The sequence below is a fragment of the Piliocolobus tephrosceles genome, chromosome 13 (genome assembly GCF_002776525.5).
Source record: "Piliocolobus tephrosceles isolate RC106 chromosome 13, ASM277652v3, whole genome shotgun sequence".
NCBI classification, from domain to species: Eukaryota; Metazoa; Chordata; class Mammalia; order Primates; family Cercopithecidae; genus Piliocolobus; species Piliocolobus tephrosceles.
In genome coordinates this window covers 57,530,334-57,553,116 of record NC_045446.1, presented here as the reverse complement: position 1 = coordinate 57,553,116, position 22,783 = coordinate 57,530,334, and the positions used below count along the sequence as shown (strand labels likewise).

The following is a 22,783-nucleotide window of genomic DNA, read 5'->3' as shown; positions in this document are numbered from 1 at the left end:
GTCCTTGAGTGAAAAGTTCAGAACCCTGACCAACATCAGTCAGAAGGCAGTTTCAGCAATGTCTGTTTCTTCTCAAGATAACATTAAGTAATAATTGGATATCATCACCCACACTGGTTTCTCAGCTCACTAGTGGTTGTGGTCTCTATCCTTAGTTATTCAAAGGCCAGAGTAGGAATTGATTTACTCACTGTCTTAGAAGGGGAGAAGGCATTCTCTAATGCTGAAGTTTCTTACTCATAACCTGGTTATTACATCTTCCTCTTGAGAAAATCTGCATCCCTTTTTTATGACATGATAAATAGTGATGACTTTTAACTGCAACTTTTTCTTTCTTATTTTGGGGCAATGAGATAATGGCTCTCTTCTGGTTTCTAACAAATTATACAGCAGCAAACATCTAGGAATTCCCAAGACAATACAGAAGTTATGAAAAGACAACCAAACACCTTATGTTTTTATTGTTTCCTTATTATATATTGTATAAGTTTGCTGATGGAAGTGGCATTATTTAAGCTCTGTGCACCATGTTTTCCAAGTGATAAATAGCAAGCTATGTGTTCCCAGTAGACAGAAACATCATAACATCACAGCAGATGGCAGAGATGCTCCCTACACTTAGCTTTACAGGATTATCCAAAGGTCTTCTGACACAGACTCCTAGAGGCACAATAGTGGGAAATAAGTGTGTGACTGTCACTGTCGGAGGCCTGGGAAACCCTGGGAGGGACCCAAGACTCTTGAGGTGGAGAGGCAGTACTCCATAGGAGTACTTTGACAGAAGAGTTTGAAAGGGACTATGTACCTAGCTGTTATTGGTATTTGGTAAAACTATGGCATTATATGTATTTGTAAAAAAAAATCTAACTCTTCATCTACCTTCCCCTCCCTTAGTTGATTTTCTTCTCTTATATTTTTATGATAATGTCTCACCCTTTCTTTTCTTTTCTTTGCTTTTTTTTTTTTTGAGACGGAGTCTCACTCTGTCGCCCCGGCTGGAGTGCAGTGGCCAGATCTCGGCTCACTGCAAGCTCCGCCTCCCGAGTTTACGCCATTCTCCTGCCTCAGCCTCCCAAGTAGCTGGGACTACAGGTGCCCGCCACCTCGCCCGGCTAGATTTTTGTATTTTTTTTTTTTAGTAGAGACGGGGTTTCACCGTGTTAGCCAGGATGGTCTCGATCTCCTGACCTCGTGATCCGCCCGTCTCGGCCTCCCAAAGTGCTGGGATTACAGGCTTGAGCCACCGCGCCCGGCCAATGTCTCATCCTTTCTAATACCTCTTATTTCTGTTCCATTTATTATTATCTAACCCAAATATCTTCCAGAACATCACCCAAATGTCTTCCAGAATATCATGCCCTTTGGGCCTGCTACATTAGCATTGGATATCTAGGCCTACTGGATCATTACCCCTTACCTGTCCACGGATAGGAAGGACCCCTGTCCTACTACTTCTGGTGTTTTCCTGTGAGTCCCCCATTAGGGATATGGTGGAGAATAACATCTTACATAAAATGAGCCAAATTTTTGGCTTTGCTGTCTTTCATCTGAGCCTACTGAATTTGTCCTCCTTCTCATTTATACTTGTTCTTACTATTTCTGTCTCCTGATGCTGCTCCTGTTTTCTTTGCCTTGTTGTCTGCTAACCTCTGTTCTGTCCATAGACCACTGTCTGATCTCCCACTAGTGATGCAGCTTCAATTTCTTCCACTCTTTCAGGTGTGAGAACCCTGCTCTCTCTATGGCTGCTCTTCGGAGTCTTCATTATTCCTGTCTCCAGTGCTCACATTTCTGGTGTTTAGGGAGGCACTTCTATCTCAAGCCCAGTTTTTCATAGAGAGTGTCTCATGGAAATGCTGCTTGGACCCCTGGTGATACAGGATGCTGATGGATGCCCAGAAAAGTGTGAAAAGTTCTGTGCATCCTCAGGAGAGCAAATTTCCATCTAGGGCCAGAGGATCTGAAAATGTTGGTAAAACACCTATTTGTAGCCCTCTTTCCTGCCTCAGTCTCCAGAGCATCATTTGAGATGTGCTGCAGACTCCCTCCTTCCTCAGTATTTGTTCAGGAGCTGCCTGAGCACTCTGGCTCCTGTTCTTCCATATGTACCTTTGCAAGGCAAAGATCCTGTCTAGTGACCAACTTTCAGTAAAATGAGACAGCTTGGTTTATCATAGAAGCAGAAAGTAGAGCAGTGTGTACCAGGGTCCGGGGGAGGGAGTTAGTATTTAATGGGTACAGAGTTTCAACATGGGATGGTGAAATGTTCTGGAGATGGATAGTAGATCACCACTACCACAGCACAACAGGATAAATGTAGTTAATTACTACTGAACTATACTTTAAAATGGTTAAAATGGTAAATTTGATGTTATGTATATTTTGCTACAATTTTTTAAAATGTGAATAAAAGCCCTACTTGGTTTAAAGATAAGTGAAGATTACAGAAATGTCTTAGGAAAAACAACACTGCCTGCTCATAGCTATAGCTCTGTCCACTGCCTGTTATGCATAATTTCTAGACTCAGAGAGGGTAGGCCTGAGGAGAACACTTCTGAAAAGAATTGGTATTCTTTGTATCTTCCACTTTGATTTAAGAGTAAACTGTGTTGTAATCTTAAGTATTATTTTTCTTTATTGATCAATGATTGTTAAAACAATTACTACATTTCTTGGTCGTATGGCATTGTTAATAATCATTCTAATGATGAATAAACGCCAACTGCTATGCATGACTACTGATAAAAATTGACAATTTAAAAGAAACCATCTTTATTTAGTAGCATGAATTATTTGCTAACAGGAAAATGACTTCAAATCATATTATTTGTAGAAAGCTGACAGTTGAATACAAAGACACAAGAGCCTATGCTTTTAACCAATTACTAATAGTCGAAGCCTGACCATGCTTTCAGCACAGACAGATCCATGATCTGGGGTGTAGAGGTGGGTTTCAGGAATAGCAGTACAAGTAGTAAGGAGTTATACGTTGGAACAAAGTCTGTGCTTTTAACCACAGACAAGGGGTGGAAAAAAATGAGGAAAAAAATAGGGAAAATTTTGAACCAGGAGTCCACTCTCTATTCTGACATTAGGCAACCTTGGAGCTTGGAAGTACTTCTCAGGAGAGACTCTTCTAAAGTTAATATTGACCACAGAAGCAAGACTATTTGGAGCTATCATCAGGCACTAGGAACTTCTCCTGAAAATTCGTTTCCCTGAAACAGCGTAGATGGGCCACTCCAGTCCCAGTTGTATAATACCTCCATGAGCAGCAGCTCAATACAACATGTCGTGAGGTTAATTTAATACATGATGCTTGTCCCAGAACCAATGTTCCTTCTACTATACTGCTCTGCCTCCGTGGAGTCTTAGATGTTTAGAGAAGCATGAAATATTGTATCATTTTCAATCACGATGAAAATGTAATCTTAATACCTGTTGTATATGTATATATACTTAAACACACAGCTTCTTTGCCAATTCCTTTTCCTAAAGCACATTTTAGTGGAGTAAGGAATAGGTATAAAATAGAAATGATATGTAGCTTAGAATTTTATCACTCATTAAATTTGAGTTCCTCTGGTGTGCCAGACTTCATGCTAAGTTGTAGGAGATACTTTAGACATAGATTTTCTCACACAATTTGAGAATATGAGATCTGGAAGCCCCTTAATATATAAAAGCTCCTCTCATGTTGTATGTTAGGAAACAACTCAGTCTACAGTGAATCAATCTGAGTCCCAGTGGAAACAGATGATATGGTCAAACTAGGTAATTTGAGGAGAGTTTAGCACAGGAACATATAACAAAGATATGGACTGGATTCAAGGAAAGGAGCAAAGGACAGTGTAATACTCCGGGGCTAGTAATAGTAGGGAGCCATTGCCATCCACAGGCCTGAAAGAACCCCAAAAAAGAGCTGTGGCTTTCAGTAGAGGGGTACATGCAATGGGGTGACTTAGTGGGAAGAAAGTTGGAGGAATAAGTGCTATAACTTCACTCATCTGCTCCCCTCCCATTTCCCTCTAGGGTCTTCTTTTGGTTGGACTCAACAGAATCCAAATGCAAGGGAATCCCTTGTTGTAGTCCATGTAGGTCAGCCTCACAGGGCACAAAACTGGGGAGAGAGTGGAGGAGAGTAGATTTGCAGTAGTAAATGGAACTTCCATAGTTCCCTACTAAAAGACTTAAAATGCAAATGTTAGGACATGGTTTCAGTATTCATCAGATGTTGGAAGAGAGTCTTTGACTCTAAAGGGCAGCACATATAAATGCTGTGTTATTTGAGTATAGGATATTTTAAGTTTCTAATTTGAAAGAGAAAATATTCTTTTACAATCATAGAATTATAAATTGAAATGCCAAGAACCTGAGCAGCCTGCAGATACTCACACACAAAATGCATTGGCCCATTGCTCCCAACAGCTCACCAGGACTCACCAGGGGCTCTGCTCCTTCTTTCAAGAACTATGAGAAGGCTCTAGGGGTTGTCTCACATGTGTTTAAAAACAAGTCTGTACCCAATCTCCAAGTCATTTTCTCATATATCTTGTGTCTTGCACAACTGCTGTGCTCTGGGGAAAAAAAAAAAAAAAAAATCTCGTGTAACTCTCTTCATGCCAAAAGAAGCCTGGAAGTCTTCTGCCCATACCAGCATAAGCACAGCTAGCAGAGAGCATGTATGCAGTATATTCTCTAAAAACACGTAGGGCCATGTGTTTAAGGATCAAGACCTTGTCCTGAAGGTGTCCAGCTATGCCTGAGGAAGGCCAGGAGGGGAAGTCTGCCTAATCCTGGGGTCTGGAGCAAGAACAAACATCCCAGTATTGCACCATGCCTTGTGTAGGAAGGTGAAGGTCAAATAGAAGGAGAGGCAAGACTGAGCGTGGCTTTCTAATCAATCAAAAGACTCACTTCTCCTTGGAATGCAGAAGTGAGGGGTGAGAGAAGTGAGCAAAAGCATTTAGAGAAAAGTCACTTCTCATGGAAGGCAAAAATGGGAAGAAACTTTCCCACATTATATATTGCTTTATGAGATTTTTCTAAATGCTCATTCACAAAGGTGATTATAAGCAGCCTTTTGATCTTGTTCCACAGGGTAGATGAGAGATTAAAACATGAATTTCATCAAAGCAAGACAAGATCTGGCCGAGGAAAGGACATCCACTGTAAAAGTGTGGAAAAGGGTCCTGTGGGAAGTGTAAAGATTTGAGCCGATACAGTAGTGCCAAGCTTAAAAAGAATTTCAGGCAACACTAAGAAAGCACTGTGACAGGTTTTATACAGATGCAAGTGCATAGCCAGGCTAGGAGGAATCTCTTCCCCCATTGTAAAGGTAAGAAATGGCCCAGGAGAGAGTGCAGGCAGTCCAAAGTCTCACAGCAGACAACAAAGCTGGTCTCTATATCCTGAATCCCATTCCCTTCCAACTCCACACAGCCCTATAGGGCAGGTCAGGATCCCACTTCCTGTGGACACACCAAAGAGGGTTGTTGACGTCTTTGGCCTGTCCCCAGTCCCCACATGTTCTTGAGTTTTGTTTCACAGTTCTTTTCAGCAAAAAGTCTCAATTGTCTAAAACTCTGCACATCAGATTTTCTTAGTTTCTTAAGAATCGTAGCACATCTGAGTGTTTCCGTTTACACTGCACAGGCTAGAATCCAATGGTGTAGAAAACATTGTATATTTTGCAAGCACTTCCAATTATGTGGGTGTAAAATATTTTTAAGTAGATTTTCCCCCAATTAAAAGAAAGCAGAAACCCAGTAGTGAACCTAATAATGATTCCTGAACCTTCCTGTTATGCAGCCAGGGGGGACTCAGGTGCAACAGGGTTACAGACACAAGAACTAAAATCCAGTTCTTAGGGTATATGGCTCCAGGCAGTCAGTGTCTAGCTTCAGCAACCCCTGCCCCATCTGGGCAATGCAGGGGTGGTGATGCCTATGTGAAGAGGAGCTGGTCACACTGATGAGACAGCACTTTGCAAATAGAAGGTGTAACAGAAAGTGTTCCCTCAATGCTAATTTTAGGCCAGCTCCTTACTTAACATAGGCAGAATCATCTGGGCAGCCTTCTGAGGAAGGAATCAGAGAGCCAGAAACAGCCATATTTCAGATGTTCTTCCCTCTGTGTCAGTCACAGAAAAAATGTGTTTAATGCCATTTGCCAATTTCCATGTTCCAATTCATTTTACCAGCCCTCAAACTTCTTATATTTAAGGCAGCAGAGTTCTTTGTTTCGCTGGCTCAGTGTCTTAAAAATGGTATGGCCCTGCAGACCCAAGTTAATGCTCCTTAATCCTTGCAATTTTCACCATGAGTCAGTACTAAGAGAACCACATGTCTGCTCCAAGAATGAAAAGCAGGAATGGTCCTAAGTTTTAGCCTTCAGTTAATTAGCACTCATTGACTCATGGTCACTAATGAGAAGTATTATAATGGTTTCCGTCTTAGATACAGACATTGCTGTGTACCCCAAGTCATATGGCAGTTTCACAAGAACCACATAATGTGAGAGCCATGCCCAAACCTGTTATGATAGAGGAAGATCACTGAGGGGCAGTGAGCCAAGGTCACAAAATATAAATGATGGCAAACCTGGTCTTAGGTCACTTGGAATATACAAGCTGTTTCCCAGAGACACCATGTAAAGCTCAGCAAGTTGTGCCCTGTGCAACATGCATGGCCATAGAAAGAAGCCCTCACTTTTTCTTTCTCCTGGTGAAGTCTTTTGGCCACATGACAGATGACCTGGGTTTTATATTTGTATAAGAGAAGTAGTAATAAGTAGTATTTGGCTCACTCCTCATCTATGATGTCTAAGTCTATTTGGGCTACTATAACAGAATGCCATGGTCTAGATGGCTTATAAACAATAGAAAATTATTTCTCACAGTTCTGGAGACTGGGAAATTCAAAACCAAGGCACCAGCATATTTTCTGTGTCCTCATAGGGTGGAAGGAGCAAGGGAACATGCTTAAGTCTCTTTTATAAGGAGACTTACCCCATTCACGAGGGCTTCACCTTCATGACTTAATCACCTCCCAAAGGCTCCACCACCTGATACCATTACATTGGATGTTGGGATCTCAACATATGAATTTGGGGCGACACAAGCATTAAATCTATATCATTCCACTACTAGCCACCCAAAATCTATGCCCTTCTTAGCTACAAACTACATTCATTACATCCCTAAAGCCCCAAAAGTTTTAGCTCATTCCAGCATTAACTCCAAAGTCTATAATCCAGTCTCAGCTAACTATTATCTAAATTAAATATGAATGAGACTCAAAATATGATTTATCCTGAGGCAAATTGCTCCTCCAGCTGTGAACCTGTGAAACCAAACAAGTTACATGTTTCCAAATACAATGGTGGAAAGGCATAGGATGGACATTTCCATTCCAAAATGGAGAAACAGAAAAGAAGAAAGAGGTAACGGGTCCTGAGTAAGTCCAAAGTATAAGGCAAACTCCATGAGGTCCTAAGGCTCAAAAATCATCCTCTTTGGCTTAATATTCTGCCCTCCAGGCTCACTGGGACTGAGGGCCTGCCTGGGGCTGTGGCTCTGCCCCCGTTGCTTCGCCAGGCATAAACTGTGCCCCCAGGGTTCTGCCACATGGCCCACACACCCACACCTCTGGGCAGCCCTTTCCCCATGGTTCTCAATTCAGTGGGGCCATTTGGCCTGTTGAAAGGAAGACAATTGTCATCCTTTTTAAAACCAAGGAGGCAGCCCTGAAGATCTGTTAATCTTCTTCAGGATCATTCTTCATTTCTCTTGATAAATAGTGAATGTTCTCATCTGAAAAGCATTGTGGTCCCATCCTGTAAAATCCAAATCTGACAACCTTCCTTTGTTCCTTCTCATTTCCTTCCCCTTTGGTTCAAATTGGCAGTTTCCCTGCTGGGGTGGGTGATTAAGTTTGTGGTTCATACCTATACCAATCTCTTAAATAGTTGGCCGCACTGTTAGTGTTCTCTTCTAAACATGGGTTCTCATTTTTTGCAATATGGATAGACTGATAATTTTCTAAATCTACAAGTTCTCATTCTGTTTTGCTTAACAATTCTGTCTTTAAGTCATTCTCTCTTTCATTTTACTGTAAGCAGTCAGGAGGAGCCAAGCTGCACCTTCAAAACTTTGGTTATAAATAGCTTCAGCTAAATATCCCCTTTCATTGCTCCCAAATTCTACCTTACACAAAACAGCAGAACGTGAACATGATTCAGCCAAGTTATTTGCCTATTTATAACAAGGATCACCTTTCTTCCAGTTTCTAATAACATGTTCTTCATTTCTCTCTGAGACTTTATCAGAATGGTCTTTACTGTTCATACACTACCAACATTCTGGTCATGGGCACATAAGTATTCTGTAAGAAGCTTGAGGCTTTCTCTACAGCTCTCCTCTTTTCTTTCTGAGCCTTCACTAGAATTGCTCTTAATGGTCCATTCATGGCAGTGTAAGCTTTTTCAAGCATGCACCTCAAAATTCTTCTAGTTTCTAGCCATTACATAATTTCAGAAGTTCTTTCATATTTTTAGGTATTTATTTGTTTCAACAGCACCCCCACTTCTTGGTATCAATTTCTGTTAGTCTTATGAAAAGGCCTCTCTGAACTCCATGTATTGGTTTATGTATGCCTGACTTCTAGGCTATAGTGGTACTCTATAAATTGCTACTAGCACTCTTGAAATTTTCTTGCTTAGTAGTTCCTTGAGGGCAAGGATTAGCTTTATTTATTTTATATCCCTAATTCAATACTTAGCAAATATCAGGTACTCCATAGGAGCTCCTTCTCTTGTTGTCAGTAATTCAGTTCAATAAGCACCTATTGAGGACCTGACATTGGTTTGATGCCAGGCCATTTTTTACAGCTGCAGGAAGCCTCAGTATTTAGTAAACAAGGTGATTATTTATTTGCAATAAGTCTGATATGGAGCAGCTAAATCCCGAGTTACCTCAGGAAAAACACAGAAACAATAACTTACATTCAGTGAGCACTGCTACCTTCCTAAATATTCACTAAACCCCCAAGAGATAGGTACTATTATTATCCCAATATTACTATGACGAAACAAGATACAGAAAATTTATCTATGGTTACACAACTTTGAAATGCAGATATTGACATGTAATTCTATAACCTGTGTTTGCAACTACTGTGCTATGGTGCCTGTAGTATAATTAAAGAACAATGTTTTGGCAATACTGCATTTCCCAGATGACTTAAGTTCAATCATTTAAACACAAAGTATCTGATTTAAACTAGAATCTGTTACATGCTTCTTCAAGATTTTGCAGGATCACCACTCAGGATGCCCTCTGGCCTGTTGAGATGTGTATGGATCTAAGTTCTCCTTCACTGAATAATTCCAGAATGTTGTGATGCTTAAACTCAACAATTTCTCCTCCTTCCTCTCCTCTTCTTCCTCCTTCTTCTTCTTCCTCTTTCTCTTTCTTTTTGTTTAAATAGACTTTAATTTTTAGAGAAGTTTTAGTTTCACAGGAATATTATCTTTTTAAACTGCAAAAGAGAGACACATTCATTTTATAAAGTTTAAAAATACAGAAAATAAGATATTAAATGAAGGCATTGTATTTATGTGAAAGGGATATTGATGAGGCAATTGTGGCACGAATTGTTCTGGATTATCTGTAAGGTTTTATTGTATTCATTCTTTTTTTTTTTTTTTTTTTTGAGACGGAGTCTTGCTGTGTCGCCCAGGCTGGAGTGCAGTGGCACGATCTCGGCTCACTGCAAGCTCCGCCTCCTGGATTCATGCCATTCTCCCACCTCAGCCTCCGAGTAGCTGGGACTACAGGCGCCCGCCACCACGCCTGGCTAGTTTTTTGTATTTTTAGTAGAGACGAGGTTTCACCATGTTAGCCAGGATGGTCTTGATCTCCTGACCTCGTGATCCACCCGCCTTGGCCTCCCAAAGTGCTGGGATTACAGGCTTGAGCCACCGTGCCTGGCGTACAATGTTTCCTCGTTGGTTCAACAATCTGAAACACTTAACATCAGAGCTGTCTGGTCCCACCTGTTTCTGCTATCTCATTATATTACCACCCTCCCTACAAAGCACCATTGACATCCTCAAGTTCTCCATGGGCTGATTTTCTAACTAAATTTCCCAGTAATATATTTATTAGGCCCCCCGACACACAATTATCTGAGGATCAGGAAAATGTCTTGTATTCTGAACCATGGTGCGAGTGTGTATGTGTCTGCGTGTGTGTGTGTGTGTGTGTGTGAGAGAGAGAGAGAGAGAGAGAGAGATCAGATTTATTCAGAGTTGAGATGCTTGCTAAAAATGGAGACTCTGGACCTCACCCAAGACATATTAAATAAGAGTATCTAAGATTGAAGTCAGATATTCCGCCTACCAAAATATGTTTTATTTTTACTTTCCATCAGGAAATTGACAAGCACATTTAAAAGTAGAGAGGTTAATATAATGAACTCCATGCACTCAAAACTCAGTTTCAACAATTATCAATTCATAGTCAAGGTTATTTTACCTATAATGTGAAGCAAATTGTGGACATATCATTTGACTATTTCCATATGTATTTAGAACACATAACCACAATACAATTATCATACCTAAAATAATTAACAATAACCTCTAATATCATTACATTTTCAGTTCAAATATTTCTTGTTTCATAAATGTGTCTTAGTTGTATGGTGTTTCAAACCCAACCACGTAATTAATCCAGGCTGGACTGGCCCCTCTTTAGGCCTGTTGCTCAGCTCGCATGCTGGGACTTCCTTCCCCCAGTCTTCCAACTTCAGTACAATTTTTCCTGTACACTGTGTTTTCTGCCTCATTTTAATCTCCTACATTCATCCTCAAGTAACTTGCTATGATAAATACATTGAAAATAATTTTTCTGACTTGTTTTGAACGATGACTTTTTCAGCCCTCACACTTTATTGATATCATGCTTGGGTATAGAATTCTAGGTTGAATGTAATTTTCTCAGAAGTTGCAGGCATTATTCAATTATCTATGGTTTCTGGTGAAAAGTCTGATGCCACTATGGTTCTAATTTCTTTGTTATTTTTTCAAATTCATTTTGTCTCTTAAGTTTTGTGACTTTCTCTAATCGTGTTTTGAAATTTCACAATAATGCAATTAAGGTAGTGGTATTTTATTATAGATGCTCAGTGGACCCCTATCAAGTTGTCCTTCAATTCCAGGGGACTTCGTTTTTTTCTTTGATGACTTTCACCTTCATTCTCTCATTCTCTCTGCCCTCATTGCTGGAAAATTTAAATATTAGACCTCCTGGATAAATACTTTACATATCATATTTTTCATTTAAATTTCCCAAGTCTCTGTTTTGTTTGGTTTTGTTTTTCTCGGTCTACATTCAGGTACCTGTTCCTTGACTTTGCTTTCTATTTAATTTTTCTTTTATTACACCAATCACATTATTTTACTTCTAGATCAGATTGAATCTCAATTGTGTTTTTTTCTGATTACTGCTGCAGTCATAATTCTCACCCTTGGTTGCTGTTTTATGAATCTCAGCACACGAATTAATTTGCCTCTTGCATTACTGTAATTCGTTTCATGTCAGGGGCTATTTATTCTGATGGCTCAGCTTGGTTACCGTCTTTTGAGGTGTTGATTTGCCCATTTTTTCCATGACTTTTTTTTTTTTTTGTCTGTTTATGTGTTCTTCCTGGCCCTTCACAGTTTAGGAAGACAACCAATTCTTCTCATCCATGTTAGTATATGGGCTTAAATGTTTTACTTCTTGGCCAGTAATCACTGTCACTGTAAAACATGTCCACTTTTTTTTTTTTTAATGCTTGCAGGAATCCTCTAGTATTATAGGTGTCCAGCTGGAATGTCTGCTGGGTCCAAGGTGTCATGGGTGTCTTCTATGTGGTGTGCTAGGGATGTTGCTACAATGCATCATGTCTTATGGCTAGGGCTAATAGCCAGTAGAAGAGGTTTCTGACAAACAGGCGTGATTACAGGGCATCCTATGCCACACCTTTCCTGGGAAGAATACACTCCATAGCAGCTCTGGGTATAGTTTTATGCACAATCACCCCCAAAGCAGCCATACTTCTAGGGATCTGGATCAGAACTGGTTTGCCATTTGCCTCTTTTCATCCTTGAGGGACTATCTGGCTATTACCTCGACTCTTGGAAAAAAGGACTAATTATGCTATTCCTATTCTTTAGAAAAATTACGTCATGATTTTTTTAATGTCATATATTTTTCAATTTTTAAAATGAGATATACCATAAATGACAATAATAAATCTCATGAACACATATAAAATTAACAATAAAACAAATGGTCATGTTTCTACCACCTAACTTAAGAAATAACATCTCGTGATTCTAAGCTGATGCTCCCTCTCCGTTTTTGGAGATCATGGGTCTGAGGTGGGAAGTATAGCCTTAGTGATGCCAAAGTAGCTTTCTAGCACCTCTTTCTGAAAAAAACAAGACAAAGGTAGAAATGTACCATCTACAAGGCATACTCGGCTATTTGTAAACAGAAGTCTAGACAGTTATGCTTGGTGTCTGATGTGGCTGTGTAGGTCACCACTGGTGTTTCCTGTGGCATTTCTCTCTGGGCCACTGCTAACTCACACAGCACCTTTGTGTAAATCACAAAAAAAAGCCACTCCTGCCATTTGCCGCAATTTAAAAAATAACAATATGCACAAAAGTCTATAATGACTATGACTGTAACTGGTGCCCCCTAGAGTTTACAGGCCACAACCCACACAGCCGTAATTCAAGGTAGACATAGCACATGGTACAGGGCTCCTCAGGTGGGCTTCATCACTTACTGAATGCCTACTGTGTGCCAGGAACTCTTTTAGATTCTTGGCAGTCAGTGTTGAGAGAGACAAGATCTCTGCTCTTCTGGATCCCCCACAACTGGACTTCTGAGCAGGCTGTTTTGTGAGTGCTTGAGCTGTAGTCAACTATCAAGCTGGAGTTGTTCTTAAACTGGGTCGGGGTCCTGTGGTTACTAGTAAAACTGAGGCAGAACTTCAATTTACTTAGCATGCTACTATGCCAAGTGAATCCCAAGAGGTCATGTTGTACTAAGCTGATGAGTTCAGAGATCACATGGAGTTCTTAAGCTTATGATGACCCTACATCCTAATTTTGCCTGGACAATCCTAGGTTAAGTATCTTATCCCCGGCCGGGCGCGGTGGCTCAAGCCTGTAATCCCACCACTTTGGGAGGCCGAGACGGGCGGATCACGAGGTCAGGAGATCGAGACCATCCTGGCTAACATGGTGAAACCCCGTCTCTACTAAAAAATACAAAAAACTAGCCGGGCGATGTGGCGGGCGCCTGTAGTCCCAGCTACTTGGGAGGCTGAGGCAGGAGAATGGCGTAAACCTGGGAGGTGGAGCTTGCAGTGAGCTGAGATCCGGCCACTGCACTCCAGCCTGGGCGGCAGAGCGAGACTCCGTCTCAAAAAAAAAAAAAAAAAAGTATCTTATCCCCATGTAATTATTAATATAACCCCTTTTCTCTCCTAAAAGTGTCCCAGCTTTAGACGGTAAATTATCTGATCACATAAATTACCATTTTTTTTTTTTCTGTGCCAACATCCCTTCACAATCCTAGGGACTTAATACACTAAATATTTAGGTTTTGCTAATGGATCTGTGGATCAGCTGTAGCTTTGCCTCAGGTTGTCAGTCATGTTTAAGTTTATTCCTTGTTTTGGACTTTGGGCTCATGCCACAAGTCTTCTCATTATGGCAGTCAGGCTGGAAGATCAACTTTTATCTGAGAGCTCTTTTTCTCATGCATAAGGTGGGATCACAAGGGACCTTTGCTTCAAGGTGACATGGGCCATGTTCACTCGTATTTCATTGCCCAGAGCAAGTCGTATGCCCAAGACCAACATTGAGGATTGGGATTTATGCTTCTCCCTTGGAGAGGAGCCCTGTGATAGGACAAAGTGTCTAATAATACAGTTATCTCATCACATTCCTAAATCCTATGGCTTCCCAGTGTGCCCCTCCTCCAGCCTTTGCTGGTGGTGGTCTCCTAGCAGTGTCTGTGTCAGGACAGAGCTGAAGTGATTAACAGAATGTAGAGAAGTAGTTCTGTCTCCATTTAGACTGTAGAACGTATTAAGAGATTTCACTGCTATGTGGAGCCTGTTTTGTGTTGGAGAGGGTGGGGATTGATGTTTGCAGCCGGATTACCTGGGACAAGGTTTCCTCCTTCCTGGTCCCCCAGCACTATCACCCACCACAGAAGTCTGCACCAGCATATTGTCTACTCTCCTGTGTGAGTGGTCAGAACCAGGTGGAGTCTGGGGTCAAACCATGCCCTCCCCACCTCATGCTGGGCTCTGTGAGGTATAGTTCCTATAGCCCCTTTTATTTTGACCCCACTGACCCCACTCCCTGTCCCCCATCCCTGCCTGTTGCTCTGCACCTGGGATTTTTAATTTTTATTTTCTCTCAGTCTCCCTTCATTTGTCTGTGTTAAATGTTCAACACTAACTGCCTTTTCTTTTAAAACAATTCCAGATATTCCTCAAAGTTAGTGGTTATCTGATGAATTGATGACGTCCTTTCTTATTTCCCATTGCTTATCACATTTCTGCGGGATTTGAGGAGACAAAAGTGAAAAAGATTTGCACAGTTACCCATATTGAAACTTCAACCCCAGTATTTTCAAACAGAGATATAATATTGTTTCAGTAGAAGGGTGAAGATAGATTTGGAGGCAAAGAGGAAATATGTTAAATCCATCAACAGCCCTGGCAGCTGGCTTGCTTTTAAGAGCAATTTTTGATAAACAGTTTTATCAGTTCACAAGAATGACCAAGTACATTCAGAATCATATTAAAAAGCACATGGATGGTAGTTGTTCAGCTTGACTCAGTAGGTAAGTGACTTGCAGGAGGGGTTCCCATGCATGCTTCAGCAGAAATACAGCTTTGTCACAGATCATAGTATGTTGGCAGTGCTGTGCACAGTTGAAATTGTGAGTACTAAATGACTAATTTCTAATTTTCTCCTTCGTTAGAATATGAATATATGAAGACATGGCGTGTGCCTATCATGTTCCTCATTGTATCTCCAGAGCTTAGCATGGCACTTGGCATATAGTAGGCATTCAGAAAACTTTGGTTGAAGCAATGCAAATATTAATGATGAGCAGTAGAGGCAAACCCTGGGGAGAATCCATGGGGCTCCAGGTGTAATGAAGCACCGTAATGACAGGCAGGGTTGTCCTTTAAAAAATAAGGATTTTATGGCCACCATAGTGCCAGAAATGCTTTCAAATTGATGCTCAACCTCCTGGCTCTACTGTAGCTTGGGGCAGAAACCTGGAGAGGGTGAACTGTTTTAAACCTTAGGGGCACAGTCACTGGATACTGAACTGCCAAGACTTGCTGACAGCATGGGGCTGTGGTCCATGATCCATGTAGCAGATGCTGTCATTACCTGCCGTGTCCCCTTACCACTTCATTGTGTGCCTGTTGACCTCCAGTGCAGCCTCTGCATTGATTTCAATGTGGGATTTTCCTGGCCACTGAAGCTTACTTTGTTCATCTGGGCAGGTGTCAAATGATGGGAATTTAATGCCCTTTGGGAAATGCCCTCCAATTAATAACTAAAGAGAGCTAATGTGTAATACCTCAGATCCCTTGCCACTTGGGTGAGGTGTATCTGAGGTGTATTAAACCTCCCTAGCAGACTTAACCTTTACTCCCTCACTGTGGGAACTGACTTGATAGTGTACCTTTTATTGACTTCCTTTTCTGGATCACTTCTCCTGTGTTTCCTTCTCCTTCTAAATAATACTTTGCCCTTGAATACTTGTTTTAGGGTATACTGTTGGGGAAACCCAAACTATAATATTCTATCCTGAGTCCTGAGGACTTACCACTGAGTGGGGGTTATTCTTGAAGCTGCAAAATTCACAGAAGATTTGAGCTTCATTTTGCTTAGAACCATAAAAATTAATAGGAAAAATAGAACCCAAAAAAAGCCCTCTAGTTTCTCTTATTTTAAAAAATTATGACTTACACAATTCCCCAGTTATATTATGCAGCTCTCTGAGATGACAGAATAATTTTTAAGCACATTTGAGACTGCCCTGCTCAAAAAACATTAATGATTGGTGCTGCCTGTAGGATAGAGTATCATTTCACTTGAAGGGCATTCTAATCTCCATGAATGTATCCATTTTCTTGCCATAGAAGGCTGTTGATTGTTTCTAAACATGACCTGCATGCTATGGTACCTCCTCTGTGTTTCTGCTCACTGGTCCTCTAGTTTGTGTATGAATTCTCATTGCCACTACCCCAGAATTAAGTAACCTAGCCGTGCGCCCCAGCATGACCTTCCACAGTCGGCTCCCAAGGGATGAGTGGATGAGAGGGTCATTCTGCCCATACTGTGCAATGGGTGGACTTGTGGGGAATGATCACACTGACCTTTGATCTTTGCTTCTTTGCAGATATCTCAGTGAGCCTGCTGACCCTTGTGGTCACTGCCTGTGGTCTTGCTCTCTTTGGCGTGTCTCTCTTCGTATCTTGGAAACTCTGCTGGGTTCCGTGGCGAGAACGAGGCCTGCCCTCTGGTAGCAAAGACAACAACCAGGAGCCTCTTAACTGCACGGACACAGAGACCAATGAGCAGGAGAACAGTGAGGACTTCCTAGACCCTCCCACACCCTGCCCTGACTCCTCCATGAAGATCAGCCACACCTCCCCTGACATTCCCCTGTCAACCCAGACGGGAGTCCAGGAGAACTGTGCCCATGGCGTCCGCGTGCAGCGCCAAGTCACAGAGCCAACCTCGTCGGCTCGGTCAGTAATGCCTCCTCCTTTCTGAATGCAAGGAGGGACCACCCCGTTCCCCTCTCTGGCAAAAATAGCACTGATTGGTCAAGGGACCTATAATCTTTTAGATTTCTGTTCTGTATCAGAGACATGAATATGGAAAACTCCATGCTAACCTAACGCTGAAGTTAGGTTCCTGAGTCCTCCTTGGTCTCTACTTAGTTTATAAAAATAATAGTTAACATTATTAAGACAGCATGTGTGAAGTACTCTGTAAGAACTTTATATTCATATTTTATTATAGCTCACAATTTAGCATGAAATGTATACTAATATCATTTTTATTTTACAGCAGAAGAAACTTAAGGAGATTACATTTTTTAAAAAGCCATATATGTAAATACCCAGGTCAGGATTTGAATCCTGGTTCAACCAACACAAGAATCTGAGCTCTTAACCACTCTTCCCTGCTGCCCTCCTACTGCTTTAGAATTTATTCCCTGTGCGTCTGACCTATCCTAACAGTCACACACAGGCTCTCTTCAGACTCCACCGTGTGGCTGGAGGTTTTTGTCCATCTTCAGCCTTTGGAAGGCTTACAGAGTACCAACACCTATGTCACTGTCTTTTTATTGTCTGGATGCTTTATGCTCTTCAGCAGTAGAGAAATAATATAATGCAGTGAAAAAAGATGTGGTCTCTCAAGTCAAATGAATTGGCTTTACTTACATGTGTGACATTGAACAAATAACTTAAACTCCATATCTGTCCATTTCCTCTTCTTCAAAAGAGGAATAGATACTACTGATTTGTAGGTGGTTTTAAGAATGAAATGATAACATGTGCTTGCACAGGTCTGGCACCTAGTAAAAGCTCCAAAATGTGAGCTACCATTTTGCTGTTAGTATTGCTATTATGGCCTCTCCCAAGGCTCAGACATTGCACAAAAGTGTGTTTGAGGCTAAACAACCAGTTCTAAATCACTGGATATAAAAACTCATTTTCAATAAGATATTTCAGGAAAAGAGACTCAGGAAGCAACTTTCTGTAGAATGAAAATATTGGCCTGAGTGATGGCCAGAGAAATAGCATGTGCTGTTATTTGTAAAGTATAAACACAATTTGGAGGTATTTTAAAAAAATCTTTATTGTTTGTTCTCCAGAAACAGAAATAAGACTTTACCCTTTTTATGCTAATCGAGTTTATCCTAGAGGCTCCACTCATTTTCATTAAGTGGGATGGAATATGTCAGTTTATAATTTGATTGTTTCAGAAACTTATTTTAGCATTATTTTCAATTCTGAATCAAAGAGCCAAATCTAAAATATTCCTCTGTGAGGAGATGGGTAGTTGTCTGCCATTTGATTTAGAAGAAATCCTCAGATTTTATCACTAGGATTTATCTTCAGATTTAAAACTTAAATATAACTAGAGTTCTGTTTGATGCTGTCATAGAGTTCATGCAATGTGCAGACTCATAATAAAATCCTTTCAGTATTTCAATAGCTAGAGCCTTTTAGATAGAGTCTCCACTGAAATTTCCTTCGAAATTGCCTCCTATTTGGTTCTACTCTACATGTAACTTTTCTGGTCTGAGTTCCTCCAATATATGGTGGTAGTGCTGTGATCTTTTTAGATGTGATCTGAGGACTCGGCCATAATTTTAACAAACTAATAGCAATGATGCCACTCTATCACAATATTTATACTGGAAAAGTATATAAATATACTGCATATCAGTAAGTATTTGCTTAAAAAATAAAAACTCTCATCATCACTACTGATTTGTAGAAATTGGGTAGAAGGAAAAAAATTAAAAGGAAGAGTGAAGGAATTATCCCTGTAAAATACACTTTGTGTTCAGATTTATTTTAGTTTTGAAGGCATGCAATTACATTATCTTTTCTGATGACAAAAATCAGGTTTAGGAATATCTGAACTACTATAAGAAAACTACTCTTTTCTAACTGCATTTAACCTAATACTGACAATTTCCATTTTTATGCATTTAAAACATTCATACCTAAATTACTACTGACCTAGTTTTATGGGGTCTGTCTAGAAATATATATATCCTTGTCTCAGGATCTCACCACAATAAGAGCAGTACATGGTCTAATTCTTTGGGGATTATGTTGCATCATGAGAAAATGCACACACACACATACACACATTTTGCTAACAAAAAGGAAAAAGAGAATGAAATTTCCTTTATGCCTCAAAGCGTTTTTAACATTCTTCTTTAAGTAACATTTTTGATACCCATATTTCGGGAGGGGAAAGGTAAGCTTTGCTGAGAAAGCTCTCAACAGTCTGCTTTTCCATTTACTGTTTCTTCTCCTTTATTTCTCATTATGTTCTTTACTTTCTCCCTGCCGACACTTTCTTACTGCTTCCATCCTGCAGCCATTGTCACCATCTCAGGACAGCCATTATCACAGTCTCAGGGTTCCCATTGCATGTAAGACATAGCCTCCATTTAAAGGTGTCTTCAGGATCCTTGTGATTGGCACAGTTTCTGTCACACCATTTACATCAAAAATCTCAACTTCACCTGGCCTCTTCAGCTTGGATGTGTCCTTGGATATATTTGGCTGACACGCCTTTTTGAAATGTCCTAAAGATGAGCTTTGTTTTATCTTCTAAGAATGTTTCTGGTCAGAATGACTTTCTGTTGTTCTTTCAAGATCAAGCATGTTCTGTGTCTAGTTACTTCAGTGACTCTAATACCATCCAAAATTCCTGTCAATTCTTTTTTATTTGAATGAAATCCCTTTTGTTTAGTGATCCAATATGCTGGAAATGTGGATATTTTAATTTTCTCAGAATTTTTTAATTCCAGAGCTTTATAAAGTTCTCTACTCTAAATGTATGAAAATCCCTGGATCCCCAAAATAGAAGGAACCTTGAAAGGCCATCTAATCCATTTCCTGATTCATGCCCTAAGGTGAAAGTTCATCCTGTTTTTTTAAAGCCTTCTCAAATTTCTTATGTAACACTTCTGTTTTTCGAAAATTTCGATTACCACACCACAAAACCCTTATCAGGTCTGTTAAGGCCCTGCATGATAATACTGCCACAGTCTGCTTCCAACAGCCTCACCTTGTGGCCAGGGCCACCATGTTGCAGGACCCTAGGGGACACTTTTAACATGAACTCACTAGGAGACTGCCTGGAAGAAGCTTGTTGTACTGCAGCTGCACTAGCTCCTCTCTTAGTTCCTTCAGCATCCCAAGCCCCTTCCTGCCTTGAGGTCTTGACACATGTTGTTCCCTCAGCCAGAAATGCTTTTCTTTTCTTTTCTTTCTTTCTTTTTTTTTTGTCCTTCTTGGGTCCTTTACTTCTCTAAGGCCCTAGCTGAAACATCACCTTCTCAGAAAGGTCTCCCCGGCCACCCCATGTGAAGTCTGTGTTCTGTCCCCACTCCTTCCCACTTCAATTCTCCCTCGCATTGCCTTGTTTTCCCTCATTCACAGGATTAAATTATTTTAAGTGATTCTTTATTGCTCGTACTCCCCTCTAGACTGAGTTCTGTGAACTCGGAGACCACATCTGTTTTGTTTCTTCCTGTCTATCCAGCCCCTAGCACCACCTAGCACACGGAGGACTTTTTTCCATGAATGACTGACAGAATACATATCAGGCTACTTTTCTCTTGCTCTTCTGACAAGAATAGCAAAGGGCCAGAAGTATAAACTGAGCAGAGCCTATAATGGTGTGAGGCTGGCAGAAGGCCATTTGTCCCAGGTCTCACATTCAAATCAGGCCCCACATCAGATTTTTGACCTTATCTCTCAATTAAGCAATCCATAGAGTTACAGAAATATGCTGACAGAATTGAAAGAGGAAGATAACCATCACACTCTAAATTTAGGTCCCGTGATTGGCCGCAACTCAAGTAAATAGTACACAAAAATTAAATGTTGTAATTATACTATGAGTAGCACATTTCTATTACGTTATATTTGTGTGTGGTGAGAACATTGGTTCAATGTAAACATCTAAAACATAATTTTTGAATCTGAAGTTATTTCTTTAGATTTAAAGAAACTAACTGCTTCAAAAGTGGAAGTTGCCTAGACCTATCTCAACTTCCATGAGACCCTGAAATGATATGTAAATGAGTGTTTTCTCTACTGGGGTTAAATTATCAGAAACTATTATATCCATAACATTTCTGTATTTACTCTAAGATATCAAGCATTTGCTATGTGCAAAATTCAATATTAGGTAGTGTCAATAAAGAGAGAAAATATATACAACCCTGCCCACAAAAGACCCACAGCAAGAACACCAATTATACACATTGAAGTGCTCAATTTGTTCTTTAGAAGATTAATCTGGAAAGAATGTATAAGTGTATAAGATGCATGGGACAGTGGTGAAGACTGGATATATACAGGAGCCTCTCTGAGGGCCTGAACTCAGCTGGGATCAATGGGAATGAAAAGAGACATAAGACGTGAGCTACTGTAGAGAACGTTTTGGTGAACAAAGGCTCATCTTAGTTATGGAGGATAAAGTATTCAAGTTTTCAAATCTGTTTAACTTGGGAGGGAATGGGAGGAAGCAGGTCTTGCCTCAGTGTATCCACCTACCCTTGACAACACACCTCCACTGGCCCCAAGGCCTGATGCCTGTCTCTTCATTATCTCACTCGTGGAAATCCTTGAATCTTCAGGCCAAGAAAACCTCAAAATTTCCACTTCCTCCAGCCCTTGTATTCTACTAACTGTGTCTGTCCCTATCCAGGATTTCCCCTTCTTCTGTCTGCCTGTGGTTCAGGACAACCCAACCCTCTCTTCTTCATGACCAGGGGAATTTTGAAGAAGAAAAACATCCTGTCTCCACTGTTTCTTTCCATAATTCCCTGCCCTGACTTGAACATAGGAAAGAAACCAGTAACATTTCTGAAACCACAATTTGCTTCTTTTTTCTCCCTGGATCCTGAAGCCTTGTAGACACTGGTGCCCGAGAACCAGGGAAAGGACAGGTCAGGTTTCACCTCTGAGATGGGCCACTGCAGTGAACGAACACATATTAGGATGCACTTGTTCATGGCTGCACATGAAAGCCCGTGATGGAAAGGGTGTTGGGGAAATGAGTGCTGGCTTACAGAGCCTGGACTCAAAGATGCAGTGGGTGTATGTGAGGGACTCTGGAAAAAGCTACTGGGGCAGAAGAGCTGAAAGTACCATTCTACTAGAGAACTGGGACCAAGATGAAAACAGATTTAATGTCCATATTGACATCTACAGCATCAGCTTGGAGGTGGCTAAGGATGAGGCCAAGTTAAGCAGGCAAGCCCAGCTCAAGTATCATCTCCTTCATAAAAATTTCCTCAGCCAGAGGTCTTTCTCCCTCTCTTCTTCTGAGGGGGGAACCATCAGTCAATGGCATTAAAATTCTAGACCCTTGTCCTGGGAGCCTCGCATTTACTGCACTCAAAACCACCTCCATTGACCATTTAGAGCCACCTCACCTGGGGTGGGGCAAGCTCAGGTCATGGCACTATATTCCGTATCTTTCCTCCCTCTTGCTTTGGGCTTGCTTTTTCTTCCCACCTCTGTTTGAGTGGCCTATGAGAGCTATAGAATATTGATTTTCCATTTCCTCCACCCCCTTTTCTCCTTTACATCCCTGGGGCAGTCTCCCTGCTCTACTTTCTTATTTTCAGCCCCCAGACCTCCAGAGGTTATACAGGAAGATTATGAGTTACCCTGGTTCTCTGGCTGTTCTAAACTTCTCTATTCTACCATGCCTCTCCCCCAACTCCAGTAAACTCTAACTCTCTTCTGAATGGAAATTGAAAGAGATTGAAAGGGAGTCCCAGGAGTGAGAACCTGTCGTGCCCAGTTACAGTCTTTGCTATCTGCTTTAAGCCACTACCTTACAGTTAGATTCAACTGATTTCCCAATAGTAAGTGTGATTCTGAATGGCGGGGGAAAGTGTTAG

General features: G+C 40.9%; 1 protein-coding gene across 1 annotated transcript in view; it reads left to right on the top strand.

Annotated features, from left to right (window-relative positions):
* Nucleotides 1-22,783, top strand: part of SYT9 (synaptotagmin 9) — a 215,756-nt gene that overhangs the window by 50,452 nt on the left and 142,521 nt on the right. The window contains exon 2 of the mRNA XM_031933823.1: nt 16,502-16,853. Coding sequence (XP_031789683.1) covers nt 16,502-16,853 — 352 coding nt within the window. The remainder of the gene's footprint in view (nt 1-16,501; nt 16,854-22,783) is intronic.